General features: G+C 35.1%; 1 protein-coding gene across 3 annotated transcripts in view; it reads right to left on the bottom strand.

Moving 5' to 3' along the window:
* ACSM1 (acyl-CoA synthetase medium chain family member 1) overlaps positions 1–13,174 on the bottom strand; it is a 72,618-nt gene that overhangs the window by 18,705 nt on the left and 40,739 nt on the right. For all 3 annotated transcript variants that reach the window (XM_065924445.1, XM_065924446.1, XM_065924447.1), the window contains one exon: positions 1,532–1,742. In XM_065924445.1, the coding sequence (XP_065780517.1) occupies positions 1,532–1,742 (211 nt within the window). The remainder of the gene's footprint in view (positions 1–1,531; positions 1,743–13,174) is intronic.

Below are 13,174 nucleotides of genomic sequence, written 5' to 3'. Positions count from 1 at the left end.
GTGCCTTGCCTACCCTAGGCTCAAGGAACAGTGTGCAGAGTGTGAACAGGATTAGATATAAATCATGGAACATCTCTAAACGATACAGATGGCATGGCATCTCCATACTCACTCAGCCATTGCTGTTAATTCTTGATCTTGATGGATTAAACAACTGTTTGTGAGGAAATATGAGAGAGAATATATGAACAAGAACATGAAATACTGTATGAACCTGCATGACAGAACTGAAGTTGATTCAAAAAAGAATCCATGAGTCTCATGCTGTTTATATAGGTCAATGCATAGACAATCATTAAAGGGAAAGGAAAATCTCTACAGAAGAACGCCAGCTAATAAGTGTGAAGGGTATGATATAAATAGAAATACCTAATATAAAACCACCATTAAAATATTTAATTCAGTCAAGACTCATCAATGAATTTTCAAGTCATAAAGTGAAAGACAGCTCAGGAAAGGATATTCACACAGTCCCATAATATTACATGACAGATTATTTACTAACTACAAAGGGAAAATGCACCTTTACAAAGCTGGATACTACCTTTTTAAAGTGATAAAACAGTGTCATTGATGTTAGGACAAACCAACTGTGTGTATCCCCAATGTGGTGCACCAAGAAAGACACAAGTCCTTCTAGTACTTGTGCTAAGAATGTTCATCCTGAATATAATCATAAAGAAGGAGACAGAAATACAAATTTTGAGGGATATTCTACAACACTGGCTTAGGCATTTCAAAACTGTCATTGCATTGTCACATAGACAATATAGAATGTAGAGAAACATTTTATATTAAAGAAGACTGGGGACATACAACAACTAAATGCAACACATGATCCTCAATTGGATTTTATACAGTTGTTTTAAAAAAAACAAACACCAAACAGTAGGTTGTGCAGTGTGGTACATGGGATCTTGGTTCCTAGAAGCCGTGACCCTACATTGGAAGCATGGGATCTTAACCATTGGACTGCCAGGGGAAATCCTGGGTTTTTGATTTAAGCACAAAAATAATCCTATAAAGGACGTTATTGGGATATTTGAAGAATTTTGACTCTGGATGTACATCAGGTGACTATACTGAATCAGAGTGAGATTTCTTATGCGGTTATGTGAAAGAAATGTCATGAATCTTAGCAGATACATATTTTAGTATTTATCTGGTGTTTATGGGTGTCACAGTGTCTGCAACTGATTCTTAAATGACTCCCTGGGAGAGAGAGGATTCAATATGGCAAAATGTTAATAACTGATGAATCTTATAAAGAAGTAAGAATGTCTGAGACTGTGTAGGAGAAAGTTTGTGTGTGTGTGAGAGAGAGAGAGGGAGGAAGGGAGAATTATCACATTGTGCTTGATAGGTGTGAATATAAGGGAAAGAGTGAATGAGAAGGAGTAAACTAGTATTTAAAGGAATTTGACAGAAGGAAAGACTATTAAGAAGAAAAAAAATTAGGGGAAGAGGAAGCACCTAATATTTCAGGACCAATTAGCTCTAGGCCCATCCTAAGGCCTCTTTGGTCACTAACCTGTTCGGATGCAGCCCACAGATGCAAGCCACCACTCAGGCACTCGAGGCAAAATCAAGGCTAGACGGTCTCCCGTCTGAAGGCCGCAGGCCTGTGTGAAGACGTTGGCTGTGCGACAGGTTAAGTCTGTCATCTCCCTGAAGCTCCACTTGACTTCATCGCCTTGATCATTCACCCACCACAGGGCTGGGTTTGGACTTCTCTTGCCCTCCTTGTTAAGATCATAAACCACATGTTAGGTCCTGCTTCCAAGGAAAGGGCACTAATTTGGTCAGTCCACTAGCACGGTCATGTTCCTGTGAGTGTAGCTCAAGGTCCAAAATTCCATGTTAAAACATTTATAGAGCCAAGAAAAGTTGGGGGGACGTGTGATCCAGCCAACTCCTGGTCTACTGTAACCCTCTCCTCTTAAATCACATTAAACCATGAATAACCTTCATGTCACTTACTGAAGACTTAAAATTTTATTCTCCCGTGTGTCTGCCTTTTTTCCACATGGACAGCAGGTTACTTTCTGTGCCTCACTTTTCTCTTCTATGGAAAGGGTAGAATAATACTACCCAGAATATAGTAAAGTTTAAATTAATTATCTTAGAAGGAAAAGTGACTGACGCATAGTATGTGCTCAATAAAATTTGTTGTTTCTGTTTAGTCACTAAGTTATGTCCAACTCTTTGTGACCACATGGACTGCAGGGTGCTAGGCCTCCCTGTCCTTTACTATTTACCAGAGTTTGCCCAAGTTCATGTCCATTGAATTGGTGAGGCCATCCAACCAATCCTAAACTTCATTACCCCTAGACTTTCCCTATAAGTAATGCTAAGAGGAGTTTAAGTTGAGATGAAAGAACTTTAGAGAGTAACTTAAATACAAAAATATAAAATTATTTAATAGAGACAGATATACAGACAAATATAAAAGAAGTATTGTTATAATTTTGGTTCATAGCTTCACTTTTTATTCTTTCACTATATGTAAAACACAAAAGCATAAAAATAATTATAAACTATGTTAATGGGTGCACAATATGTAAATATGTCTTTTGTGAAATCAGTAACATAATATAGGAAGGTGTAAGGGAGCTAGAAAAGAGTAGGGTTTTGGATGTGAATAAAGTTAAGTTGCTATTAGTTTAAAATAAATTGTTATAATTTAGAATGTTATATACAATCTCTATGGTAACCATAAATAAATTATCTACAGAATATACACAAAAAGAAATGAAAATCAAAACATATCACTACAAAAAATCAACTAAACACAGAGGAAGGCAGCAATGATAAACTGAGGGACACGAAAGCTGTGATATCAAGAAAACAACAATATAACAATAGTAAGTCATCTTTATCTATAATTACTTTGAATGTAATGAATGAAATGCCCCAGTCAAAAGATCTAGGTTGGTAAACTGGATAAAAAAACAGAATTCAACTAAATACTGTTGACAAAACTGTTATTTCTATGTAATAGGATATGATAAAACCAATCAAAAATGCTTTCAGAATGTTTCTGCAGTAAAAATCATACAATATCAATTTAGAAAAGTAAAATCATATTTACATTGAGTCTTCAGTTCTATAATAGTATCCATCCATTCATTCATTCATTTACTATATATCTGTTAAGTTCTCATTATTTCTTGGGCACTGTTCTTAAACCAACGTGATACAATGGTGTACAAGACATCCATCTGCACATGTAAATGAATGGTTTTAAGTGTTTATGGATAATTTTCATTTTCTTGTTTAAGTCAAATCTTTAATTTTACCTAAGTAAAATGATTTAAGTTTTTTAAATTCCCCAAAGAAAACACGTTTGGAATAAAAGTTCAGGCAACACACAATTTTACTAACAGAAAAATTACTTCAAATTCCTTATCAAAATTTCAGTCTCTGAATGTCAACATTGAAAATTGCTTGATGTATAATCTTCCAGCAATTCTTCCCACATAAGTGCAAATGTGATCATATCAGCTTTGCCTCATATACTTGGAACACTAGAGTGTGGCTCACCTGATATATGATTTATATACATACATGCATACACACATACCTATATAAATTTATATGTGTGTGTGTGTGTGTGTGTGTGTGTGTGTGTGTATGGAGAAGGAAATGGCACCCCATTCCAATACTCTCGCCTGGAAAATCCCATGGACGGAGGAGTCAGGTAGGCTGCAGTCAATGAGGTCACTAAGAGTCGGACACGACTGAGCGACTTCACTTTCACTTTTCACTTTCATGCATTGGAGAAGGAAATGGCAACCCACTCCAGTGTTCTTGCCTGGAGAATCCCAGGGATGGGGGAGCCTGGTGGGCTGCTGTCTATGGGGTCGCACAGCGTCGGACATGACTGAAGCAACTTAGCAGTAACATATATATACAATACACACACACACACACACACACACACACACACATATATGGAAAAGTCAGTGCTAAAATAAACCATTGGATTAAGGAATATTAGCAAATATAAATGGCTAGCTGTGCATTCTCTGTATAAGGGGAGCAGAGTATGTAGGATTTTATAAAATAATAGAAATTCTGGGTATCAAAGTGAAAACAATAGTTGCTTTAATTCAGACAGAAATTCAGACTAAATTCTAGCAACTTGAAGATCTTGATTAAACAGTTGTGGGTTTTTGTGCTCAGAATTAATCTGATAATATGATACTAAGATTAGCATGTTATGAAGAAGATAAAACACAACCTTTAAACTTTATATGAGATTTAAAGCTTTATGCAGTGAGATTTGAAGCCAAGGGAAGTTGAGAAATAGATTTTTAAAAAACCTACTAACTCAGCAATAAAAATTAATGAAGAAGAAATACACAAAGCAATATAGATGAATCTGAAAAACACACTGAGCAAAAGAAACCAGACACAAAAGAGTATATTTTTTATTGTTATTCCTATATTATTTTTATTCCTATATTATTCCTATATAATTATTCTTATATTATTCCATTTCTATGACATCCTAATAAAGAGAAATATAATGCTAGTGACAGAAAATCAATGGCTACCTGGGGCTCCAGGTAGGGGTGGGTGGATATTGATTAGGAAAGGACAAAAGGAAATGGTGGTGATAAAAATGTTCTAAAACTTATTAAAATCTCATATAAAATGTTTGAATTATATTATAGGCAGATTATAGATTAAAAGAGTTGATTTAAATAGATAAAAACTTACTCCTTGTTAATCTCTAACTAGAATATAGTTTGAATACGAAAATTGGAAAGGTAGACCAGTTACTCATGTGATTGACAAATGATATGATTCTTTCTGAATGTTAAAACATGTGAGTTTACTGACTATAAAAAGACTTGCCTCAGTTTTAATTAGAATAAAATAAAAGTAGAATTTCTATAAATTAATGGTAGAATATGATCGATTTCATAGAATTTGAATCCTAATTCACATAGATAATACATTTCCCCAACAATGATATACTTTACGTTTTCTTAATTGCCTTTGGAATGTTTACTAACCACCAGAAATTTCAAAAGTTTGAGTATGTGGTTTGGCCACAATTAAACTAGAAATCATTAACAAGAGGAGAAGCTCATCTCAACTATCAGGAAATTAGCCAATAAAAAGGCAAATAAAAATAGTTTGACCTAATGGTAACAAAATATGCCGTATCAAAATTTGTACCCCAAAAGAATGTGCTTAGTGGGAAATTTATATTTTTAATGTATATATTAGAAAAGGGGAAGGCTGAAAGGTAGGAACATAATCTTCCAACTCAATAAGCTAAAAAATAAAAAAAGGAATAGAAAATTATATTAAGGGAATGTACATGAAAAGAAATAATAAAGACAAGAGTAAGTATCAATGAAATGGAAAGCAAATACACAATACAGAATACCAGTAAAACAAAAACTGGTTTTGAAAAGATTAATAAAATTGGTAGATTCTTAGCAAGATGTGTCAAGAAAAAAAGACAATAAAAATATCAAAATAACTAGGAATAAAAAGTGTACATTATTTTAATACTTATAAGACATTAATATTTATAAACTCACATCTATTTTAAAAAGTTAAATCCATTGCCAAAAGCTTTCCTACAATGAAAATCCCAGATTTTATGGCAAAATATTTTGCTATGCATATTAGTGTGTTAAGAGTTTGACTTGAAAAACTGCTGCTTTTTGTTTTTTTTAAGAAAACAGTGATTATTATATTTCAATCCTATCTCAATAAAACAAAAAAAATTAGTGATAACTTTAAAATTCTTTATCAAAGCACTTAGAAGAGCATCTTGCATAAAGCAAATGTATTGAATGAATACATTTAAAAAAATTCTGGATTATAAATAGCGAATAATGAGGAATTACAGGGTTAAATTAAATCTAAAGATGACCACAGTCACCAGTAGGCCAACACCAGCTCCAGGTAGCCACTTTTGGGTACCTGGAGCTATTCCACGATCCAGGTTGACCCATCAGTGTGCCAAGATCAGCCCTGGAACACACTAGGTCACATGGCTGACACCACCAGGAACCAGCCTTGCCCACCAGTTGGCAACCACTACATGTTACAGACAATGTCAGCCAACAAGTCTAGGGGCCAACGTTGTCTACCAGCATGCCCACAGTAGTTGGCCATGCCTTAACAGAAGAGCCCACACGGCTTACAGAGGGGGGATCCATAGAACATATAACTCTAGCGACCAGAGGGGAGTGTGCTGCTGAGCCCATAGGTTTCCTACGTTAGGTCACTTCACCAAGAGCAGAAACCATTTGTAAAGCTAGGAAAAAGGTTAAAGGGCAAAAGCAATAAAATCATCTATATTCACAATAAGCAGTTAAGAGATATGTAAAAGAAAAATATGTAAAATATGTCATAAAAAACAACAAACATGGGGGAACAATAAAAATGCAGGGTGGTTAGAAAGCATCTCACTTAAAGGGATCATCAACTTTATATATATTGATAACCACAAGCCAAAAATGTGCAATAGGTACACACACAAAAGAGAAAGAAATTCAAACATAACACATCAAATCATAAGGGAACAGAGTAAAAAAAGAAGGAACAAAAAAGTCATTACAAAAACAAGCAGAAAACAACAAAATGTCAATAAGTACATATCTAGCAAAAGTTACTTTAAATATGAATGGATTAATATTCCAATCAACTGGCATAGAGTAGCTAAATGGATTTTAAAAAAAGCAAAATCAAAAACACAAGACTGATTATATCCTGCCTACAAGAAGACTCACATCAGATCTAAAGTCACACACAGACTGAAAGTAAGGGGATGGAAAAATGTTTTCTATATAAATGCAAGTGGAAAAAAAGCTGGGATAACCATACACATATCAGGCAAAATAGACTTTAAAACAAAGCATGTAACAAGAAACAAATGAGACATCATTTCATGGTGATTAAGGAATTGATGCAACAAGAAGATAAACATATATGTACACAACATAAGAATATATAATTCATAAAGCAAATACAGTAGACCCTTCAGCAGCACAACTTTGAACTTTATGGGTCCTGTTGCATTTCTATCCACTAATAAGACAGATTAAGAAAACAATCCTATTTACAACTGCATCAAAAAGAAGACCTGTAGGAATAAATCTAACCAAAGAGGTAAAAGACTTGTATCTTGAAAACTGTGGCTTATTGATGAAAGAAATTGATGACAACAAAAACAAATAGAAAGAAACTGTGAACATGGATTGGAAGAATTAACATTGTTAAAATGAACAGACTCCCCCCAAAATCCATAGATTTAATGCAATTCTTACCAAGACATCAGAACTTAAAAAAAAAATAATTCTAAGATTTTCCAGATAGCCAAAACAATCTTGAAAAAAAAAAAGAACAAAGCTGTAAGTATCATACTCCTATGATTTAAAAGCATACTACAAAGCCATAGTAATCAAAACAATATGACACTGGCACAAAAACAGACACATAGATCAATGGAATAGGATACAGTCCAGAAACAAAACCACACTTACTTGGTCAACTAATCCATAGCAAAAGAGACAAAACTATGAACGCAGAAAAGACAATCTGTTTAATACATGGTTTGAAAAAACAGGACTGTTAGGTGCCACAGAGTCAAACTAGAGCAACTTCTCATGCAATATACAAAAATAAATAGCATGGAACTAAGACTTAAATATAAGGCCTGAAACCAGAAAAGTCCTAGAAGAAAACACAGAACAGTATGCTCTGACATTGATCTGAGTAGTATTTATTTGAATATCCTTAGGCCCAGGGCAACAAAAGAAAAAGTAAATAAATGGGATTATATAAAAATAAAAACCTTTTGCACGTTGCAAGAAACCTTTAACAAAACAGATGGACAGCCTATTGAATGGGAAAATACATTTGCCAAAGATAAATCTGAAAGCATTGATATATAAAAATACAAAGGGCTTATACAACTCAACAGCAAAAAAGAAAATAATTAAAAATGGGCAAATGACTTGAATAGATATTTTTAAAGAAAACATACAGATGATCAATAGATAAATAAAAAGATGCTCCACATCAGTAATCACCTAGGAAATGAACATCAAAAGCACAATGAAATATCAACTCACACCTATCAGAATGGATATTATCAGAAAACAACAAATAACAAGTGTTGGCAAGGATGTGGAGAAAAAGGGACCCTAATGTACTGTTGATGGGAATGTAAATTTGTGAAATCGCTATGGAAAACAGTATGGAAGTTTCTCAGAAAGTTAAACAGAATTACTGTACTATCTAGTAGTTATATTTCTGAGTGTTATCTGAAGGAAAAAACACTAATTTGAAAAGATATGTACATTATAACACTTTAGCAATAGCCAAAACAAAGGAGTCACCCAGAAGTCCATCCAGAGATGAATGGACAAATACATATATATATTGTCCTGGGTTCAATCCTGGCTCAGGAAGATCCCCTGGAGAAAGGAATAGCTATCCATTCCAGTATTCTGGCCTGGAGACTCCCACGGACAGAGGAGCTTGGTGGGCTATGGTCCATAGGGTCACAAAGAGTCAGACATGACTCAAGCGACTTAGCTCATGTGCATATGTAGATATAGATATATAGATGATATAGAAATAGAGATAGTTGTTATCTAGTCACTAAGTCATGTCCAATTCTTTGAGACCCTATGGACATGCCAGGCTTTTCTGTCCTCCACTATCTCCCAGAGTTTGCTCAAATTTATATCCACTGAGTTGGTGATGTTATCAAATCATCTCATCCTCTGTCACTCCCTTCTCCTTTTGCCCTCAATCTTTCCCAGCATCAGGGTCTTTTCCATGAGTGCATTAGGTAGCCAAGGTATTGGAACTTCAGTTTCAGCATCAGTCCTTTCAATGAATATTCAATGTTGATTTCCTTTAAAACTGACTTGTTTGATCTCCTTGCTGTTCAAGAGACTCTCAAGAGTCTTCATCAGCACCACAGTTCAAAAGCATCAGTTCTTTGGTACTCAGCCTTCTTTATGGTCCAACCCTCACATCCATACATGACTCCTGGAAAAATCATAGCTTTGACTATGTGTGCCCTTGTTGGCACAGTCATGCCTCTGCTTTTTAATATGCTGTCTAGGTTTGCCATAGCTTTTCTTCCAAGGAGCAAGCATCTTTTAATTTCATGGCTTCAATCACTATCCGCAGTGATATTGGAGTCCAAGAAAGTAAAATCTGTCACCACTTCCAATTTTCCCCCTTCTATTTGGCATGAAGTGATGGGACCAGATGCCATAATCTTAGTTTTTTAATGTTGAGTTTCAAGTTAGCTTCCCACTCTTCTCTTTTATCCTCATCAAGAGGTGTTTTTTTTTTTTTTTTTTTTTTTTTTTTTTTTTTTTAGTTCGTCTTCACTTCTATCATTGGAATGGTACCATCTTCATATCTGAGGTTGTTGATATTTCTCCCAACAATCTTAATTTCAGCTTGTAATACATGCAGCACAGCATTTCACATGATGTATTCTGAATAGAAGTTAGATAAGCAGGGTACCAATATAAGCAGGGTGTCATACTCCTTTCCATACCCAGTTCTAACTGCTGCTTCTTGTACTGCATACAGTTTTCTCAGGAGACAGGTAAGGTAGTCTAGTACTGTAATCTCTTTGAGAATTTTTCACAGTTTGTTGTGATCCACATAGTGAAAGGCTTTATCTACTAAAGCAAAAGTAGATATTTTTTCTGGAATTCCCTTGATTTTTTCCATGATCCAATAAGTGAAGTGAATGTCACTCAGTCATGTCCGACACTTTGCAACCCCATGAACTGTAACCAACCAGGCTCCTCTGTCATGGAATTCTCCAAGCAAGAATACTGGATTGGGTAGCTGTTCCCTTCTCCAGGGTATCTTTCCAACCCAGGGATTGAACCCAGGTCTCCCGCATTGCAGGGGAATTCTTTACCATCTAAGCCACCATGGAAGCCCGTCATTGGATTCCATGATCCAATGAATGTTGACAATTTGATCTCTGGTTCCTCTGCCTTTTTTAAACCTAGCTATATATCTGGAAGTTTTCAGTTCATGCTAAACTTGCTAGCATGTGAAATGAGCACAAGCGTATGGTAGTCTAAAGATTTATTGGCATTGCCTTTCTTTGGGTTTGGAATGAAAACTGATCTTTTCAAGTCCTGTGGTCATTGCTGAGTTTTCAAATTTGCTGATGTATTGAGTGCAACACTTTAACAGCACCATCTTTTAGGATTTGAAATAGTGCATTTGAAATTCCATTACCTCTAGCTTTGTTCAAAGTAATGCTTCCTAAAGCCTAGTTGACTTAACACTCCAGGATATCTGGCTCTAGTTGAGTGACCACACCATCATGGTTATCCAGGTCATTAAGATCTTTTTTGTATAGTTCTTCTGTGTATTTTTGCCACCTCTTCCTAATCTTTTATGCTTCAGTTCATATTGTTTCTCTCCTTTATCATGTTTATCCTTGCATGAAATGTTCCCTCCATATCTCCAATTTTCTTGAAGAGATAGATCTCTAGTCTTTCCTGTTCTATTATTTTCCTTTAATTCTTGGCATTGTTCATCTAAGAAGACCTTCTTATCTCTCTATGTTATTCTCTGGAGCTTTACGTTCAGTTGGGTGTATCTTTCCCTTTCTCCTTTGCCTTTCACTTCTCTTCTCAGCTACTTGTAAGGCTTCTTTAGACTACCACTTTGCTTTCTTGCATTTCTTTTTCTTTGGGATAGTTTTGTCACTGCCTCTGTACAATGTTGCAAACCTCCATCCATAGCTCTTCAGGCCCTCTTTCTACCATATCTAATCCCTTGATTCTATTCATCAACACCACTGTGTAATATTAAGGGATTTGACTTAGGTCATATCTGAATGGCCTAATGGTTTTCAATACTTTCTTCAATTTAAGCCTGAATTTTGAAATAAAGAGCGATGGTCTGTGCCACAATCAGCTCCAGGTCTTGGTTTTACTGACTGTATAGAGTTTCTCCATCTTTGGATGCAAAGAACATAATCATTCTGATTTTGGTATTGGCCATCTGGTGATGTCCATGTGTAGAATAGTTTCTTGGGTTGTTTTGAAAATGGTGCTTGCTAGATTGTAGCATGTTTTCTTGACAAAATTCTCTTAAACTTTGCCTAGCTTCATTTTGTACTACAAGGCCAAACTTGCCTGTTATTCTGGGATACACACACAATTCACACACACATACACACACAAACAAACACTCACACATGGAATATTGCTCACCTATAAAAAATAATGAAATCTTGACATTTTTGAAAAGTAGATATCTAGGGTAACTTACAGTAGTCAGAGAAAGTAAATACCGTATGATTTCTCTTACTTGTGGAATTGTAAAAAAACAAGTAAATGGCCAAAAAATAACAAACATAAAAAAACTCACTGATAAAGAAAACAGATAGTTGCCGGTAAGGGGAGATGAATGAAATACTTGAAGGGGATTAAAGGGCACTAACTTCTAGCTATAAGATAAATGAGTCACAAGGATGAAATGTGCAGCATAGAGAATATAGTCTATAACATTGTAATAGCTATATATTGTGACAGGTTGTAACTAGTCATATCATGGAGATCATTTTGTAATGTATGAAGATGTTAAATCACTTATGCTGTACAGCTGAAACTAATATAGTATTGTAAGTCATCTATACGTCAATATAATATCTAAATATAAGACTAGACTTTATTTCTTTATATAAAACATGATTTGATTTTTTAAATTTCACAGCAATTAAATTTTCTGTAGCAAACTATTAATTCTAAATATTGTTACATATCAGATTGATTTTAATTTAATACACAAAGGAGGTGGTTTACATATAATTTAAAATCTTAAGCGCCGTGTTATGCTTTTGTAAATTGTTGTTGACAATAAGTATGCAATGAGTATGCCCCTTACAGACTCATCAAATGATCAATATGTGATGTGATATGTCAAACTAGGAGACACAGTCATGGAGTATCAATTTCACACGCATTAACTAATTGATTGGTATACAGACTTTAAACTAATTTATAAAAGAAGATTAAAGTTCTGGAAATTAAACTTTTTGCATTGTTTAATTTGGAAATAATATGTATTACACCAGTAATATTTAGGTAAGCTGAGACAATCATGTTTTTAATCCCAGAAGTTGTAAACTCAGAGTGTATAGAAACTAAACAAATTACAAATGGGATAAGTCTGCCAGATTCCTCTGGGACACACTGAAGAGCCATGTGTCTCCCAAAGAGGCAATAACCATTACTTCTATGATTGTTGCCATATAGGAATGAAGGCTTTGTATTGTTTAAAAAAAAAAAAAAAGAACAGCGCTTCACTTAAATAGAGTTAAGAAACCAGGTTTTGGGCTTCCCAGGTGGCACTAGTGGTGAAGAACCCACCTGCCAATGCAGGAGACATGAGATGCAGGCTCCATCCCTGGGTCAGTAAGATACCCCTGCAGGAGGGCATGGCAACCCACTGCAGTATTCTTGCCTGGAGAATCCTTGGACAGAGGAGCCTGGTGAGCTACAGTCCACAGGGTAACAAAAAGTCGGACATGACTGAAGTGATTTAGCATACACACAGGTAGGAGATGCGACAGGGGAGCTCTCACATGTTGTAGTGATATGAGAGTTCAAAAGGGAAAAGAAAGACTCTTCTTTCTTCACAAGGACTCAGCTGAAGCCATGGACTCTTTTTGCTATATAACGCTCCCAATATCCTTTTCCTCTCTAAAAAAAATTTTTCTTTCCTTGCTGTATGGGGGCTTGCACACAGAATTAAATTCAAGAGCCAGAAAACATGGACCTATTGGCTCAAAAACAAACAAACAAACAAACAAACAAACCCCAGAAAAACTAGCCAAACATGACCATAGTATATTAAGAAATTTAGAAAGTTTTTCAACACTTAATTTATTTGGGGAGATATTATAGGACAAAGAGTCAGACATTATGTGGCAATGACATTCAGCTGTTGCTTTCTTAAGCTTTGTGGTTAATAGATATTTGAGTATATTTATTGAACAATGTGCTTAGTCACTCAGTCATGTCTTTGCATCAGGAGTTTAGTAGGAAGAATTTGCTCCTGTCATGATTCTGCCCAAATAAACAGAAGTCAGTGTCATAAATGTTGTATATTCATCTCTCCTGAGACATGATGTGGCAAG

The sequence above is a fragment of the Muntiacus reevesi genome, chromosome 2 (genome assembly GCF_963930625.1).
Source record: "Muntiacus reevesi chromosome 2, mMunRee1.1, whole genome shotgun sequence".
Taxonomy (NCBI): Eukaryota; Metazoa; Chordata; class Mammalia; order Artiodactyla; family Cervidae; genus Muntiacus; species Muntiacus reevesi.
The sequence above is the reverse complement of the archived record's forward strand: the minus strand, read 5'-3'. Positions and strand labels throughout refer to the sequence as shown.